Here is a 3983-nt window from a genome sequence, read left to right on the forward strand (position 1 = left end):
ACCCGGGAGGCGGAGCTTGCAGTGAGCTGAGATCCGGCCACTGCACTCCAGCCTGGGCGACAGAGCGAGACTCCGTCTCAAAAAAAAAAAAAAAGCGAGGCACCGTGGTGCATGCCTGTAGTCCCAGCTGCTTGAGAGGCTGAGGTGAGAGGATCGCTTGATCCAGGGGGGTTGAGGTTGCAGTGAGCTGTGATCGTGCCACTGCACTCCAGCCTGGGTGGCGGAACGAGACCTTATCTCAAAAATAAAGAAAATAAAAATAAAGAAAAATAAAGTACCTGAATTGTTTTCTGTCCTGCTCCGTGGCCACAGGAAACACCTTGTCGAGGACACAGTCTCCAACATTGATGGACAGCCAGGAGTTGCAGAGGAAATACCACTTCCGGTCCATTGCCAGGTCATAGACCAGCACCCGGCTCACATACCTGGATAAGGGACCCATGGTTTTTAGGATAACGTGGAGCAGGGGAGGAGGCTTCCTTGGACATCACCAAGGTAACAGCTTTGCAAACATGAACCCAAAGAACAAGAGCTCCTCAAAAAAAGAAACCATATTTTTCTTTGTTCTTGGTGCCTTAATCAAAATTGGCCTCGCCTGAGGAGTTCAGCTACTGTAGAGAGCCAACTCTGGGAAGCTGCCATGTTTCCACAAAGATGCTGCAAAAGGGTGCATTTGGAGACCATTAACCTGTACACATGGCACCAAGCTCAGGGCCAGCATCCAGGCATGAGCAAGTAAAGTCAAACTGTCTAAAGTGTATGTATGTATTCAGGCAGGTGCAGGCTGGAGTACGCAGAACATTGTCCTCTCTGGCATTTCTTTCTTTCTTTTTTTAAATTTTAGACAGAATCTGGCTCTGTTACCCAGGCTGGAGTGCAATGCAGTGATCTCAGCTCACCATAACTTCCACCTCCCAGGTTCAAGTGATTCTCCTGCCTCAGCCTCCCGGATAGCTGGGATTACAGGCATGCACCACCACACCTGGCTAATTTTGTATTTTTAGTAGAGATGGGGTTTCTCCATGTTGGTCATGCTGGTGTCAAACTCCTGACCTCAGGTGATCCACTCACCTCAGCCTCCCAAAGTGCTGGGATTACAGGCGTGAGCCACCGTGCCCAGCCTCCTCTCTTGTGTTTCTAACCAAAGAACCACCATCTATCTTGGGCTGAGGACTTTGTGGGTATCATCTAACCTGATTTAGGTCTTTGAGGTATGGGGAAGAATTGACATTATCTTGCCTATCCTGTGATGTCAGATCGAGCAGCGGTTTTCCGTGTTGCTATACAGCCAACAAGAACAGCAATGATGGCTGAGGGGAGTGACTCACATCTGTAATCCCAGCACTCTGGGAGGCCAAGGCGGGCGGATCACTTGAGGTCATGAGTTCGAAACCAGCCTGGCCAACATGGGGAAACCTCATCTCTACTAAAAATACAATAAAAATAAAAATAAAAATTAGCTGGGCATGGTGGTACATGCCTGTAATCCCAGCTACTCGGGAGGCAGAGGCAGGAGAATCTCTTGAACCCAGGAAGCAGAGGCTGTGGTGAGTGGAGATTGTGCCACTGTACTACCAGCCTGGGTGACAGAGTGAGACTCTGACTCAAAACAAAACAAAACAAAAAAACCGTAATGATAGCAACAGCCACTCTTCACTGAGCATTTACTATATAGTGGGGGCTATGCTAAGATGCTCTTGACATGCATTTTCTCATTTCAGGAAGAGCAGCCCTGTAAGAATGTAAAAGCCACCTCTGTCAAGGTCACAGGCTCTTCTGGGGCAGCTGGCATCCAGTGAAGCAGTGCCTACAGAGATGAAGACCTGGGTATTTCAACCCAACGTGGGACAGCTCCAGAGCTGCCCAGTGGTGGACCGCACTGTTGTTGGGCTGCATCATAGCTCGACTTTTCTGACATTCTGCCTCCTTCCCTCCTTTCCCAGGTGCTGGTCCCAGGGCCCTGTAATAAATACCCTGTGTATGCAACTCCATCTCAGAGCCTGCTTCCCGGGAGCAACCTACAGTGGCTGCACTTAAGATATTAATGCTTAGTCCCATAGGTGAATTCAAGTGCTATTGTTTTTCTAAAGCCGCCAGCTACCGACGGGTGGTCAGACTGGACACCACTCATCTGGGTCTCTAATTTTAGCCTCAGAATGGGGGAGAACCTTATGCCAAACTTGCCAGCTGTGTGACCTTGGGCAAGTCACAGGTTGATGCTGCAAAAAGGACAAGGGTGGGGCTAGCACTGAAGGTGGGGCTAGCTGTAGCTTCCAGTCCTTCTCCTAGCTACTGATCCAGTTGTGTGGACCATGAACCAGTGGGCTTTTCTGACCCTGGGTTTCTTCGTCTGTGAAACAGAGATCATTCTATTTGTCTTGCAGGGGCTTGTGAAGATCAGGAAGGAGGCAAATGTCCAGTGCCCAGCCCTGGGCCTGGCACTTCATAGGTTCTCATGGTTTGTCTGCCCCCCACTCACCAAGATGGCCGGTCCCCTGAGTTGTCATGCCACAGCCGGAGGCTCCGCAGTTCCCCCAGGGGGAACAGGGTGGAGAGAAGGAAGGCATCCACTGCTCCTCGCTCAAAAACCGGAGTGTCGGGATCAGACAGGTGGTGGGGTTCACTCTCTCCATCCAGGCCATATAGGGTGACAGTCACCTGAAATCCAGAGACCAGGAGTGGGCAACTCCACAGTGGCATAGCAGGGCTGGGTGGGAAGTGTTGATCAATCAGGGGATCTTGCATGGGCAGGTACCTTTGAGGACGTGGCGGCCCCTCGTCGGTGTCCTGTGTAGACTGTCACCAGGTAGTGGTACTGAGCAAAGGGATCATTGTCTTCCAGCACTGTGACCTTCACCTGAAGAGAAGGGCAGCGTTAGGAAGGCCTTGCTCAGTGGGTTCCTGCATCACCCACCAGCCAAGAAGGAGCTGACGATTCGTGACAATCATGAGTTGGGCAAAGCAAAATTACATGTGCCATTTATTCATCCCCTCGGGTGAGAACTGTTCCTCATAAAAGCAGGGTTTCAAGTGCAAAACACTGCGAAAATAAAAACGTGAAGTACATTCTTTTCTTCCTCCTGTTTTGTTTTGAGACAGGATCTCGCTCTGTTGCCCAGGCTGGAGTACAGTGGCGTGATCTTAGTCTCTGCAACTTCTGGCTCCCGGGTTCAAGTGATTCTCCTGCCTCAGCCTCCAGAGTAGCTGGGACTACAGGTGTGCGCCACCATGCCTGGCTAATTTTTGTATTGTTAGTTAGAGACGGGTTTCACCATGTTGGCCAGGCTGGTCTGAAACTTCTGACCTCAAGTGATCCACCTGCCTAAGCCTCCCAAAGTGCTGGGATTACAGGCGTGAGCCACCACATCTGGCCCCAAAGTACATTCTTTATGAGATATGACCCCCATGTAGTTAAATTGGAAATGAACTTGATAAGCTGAGAATATTGAATGTTTGAGCTGGTGAACCATACAAACTCTGTACATGTATGATTTCTCATAACATTTGTAACCAGGTGGTGTTTCTGAGGGAATTTTAAAGAAATGAAACATTAAGATAGTTTAGCAACAAATGAACTCATGGAGATAGAGAGTAGAATGATGGTCACCAGAGGCTGGGAAAGGTATCGGGGGCTGGAATCAGGGGGAAGACGAGGTGGTTAATGGGTACAAAAATTAGAAAGAATGAATACAATGTAGGCCAGGTGCGGTGGCTTATGCTTGTAATCCCAGCATTTTGGGAGGCCGAGGCAGGTGGATCACTTGAGATTAGGAGTTAGAGACCAGCCTGACCAATGTGGTGAAACCCTGTCTCTACTAAAAACACAAAAATTAGCTGGACACGGTGGCTGGTGCCTGTAGTCCCAGCTACTCGGGAGGCTGAGGCAGGAAATTGCTTGAATCCGGGAGGCGGAAGTTGCAGTGAGCAGAGATCACACCACTGCACTCTAGCCTGGGTGACAGAGCAAGACTCCCTCTCAGAAA

General features: G+C 49.8%; 1 protein-coding gene across 1 annotated transcript in view; it reads right to left on the reverse strand.

Moving 5' to 3' along the window:
• The window catches only part of PKD1L2 (polycystic kidney disease 1-like 2), a 124984-nt gene that overhangs the window by 57441 nt on the left and 63560 nt on the right, over positions 1 to 3983 (reverse strand). The window contains exons 25-27 of the mRNA XM_011942207.1: positions 2756 to 2857; positions 2480 to 2658; positions 279 to 425 (exon numbers count right to left, since the gene is read on the reverse strand). Of these exons, the coding sequence (XP_011797597.1) occupies positions 279 to 425; positions 2480 to 2658; positions 2756 to 2857 (428 nt within the window). The remainder of the gene's footprint in view (positions 1 to 278; positions 426 to 2479; positions 2659 to 2755; positions 2858 to 3983) is intronic.

Source organism: Colobus angolensis, unplaced genomic scaffold, assembly GCF_000951035.1.
Source record: "Colobus angolensis palliatus isolate OR3802 unplaced genomic scaffold, Cang.pa_1.0 Scaffold207, whole genome shotgun sequence".
Classification (NCBI taxonomy): domain Eukaryota; kingdom Metazoa; phylum Chordata; class Mammalia; order Primates; family Cercopithecidae; genus Colobus; species Colobus angolensis.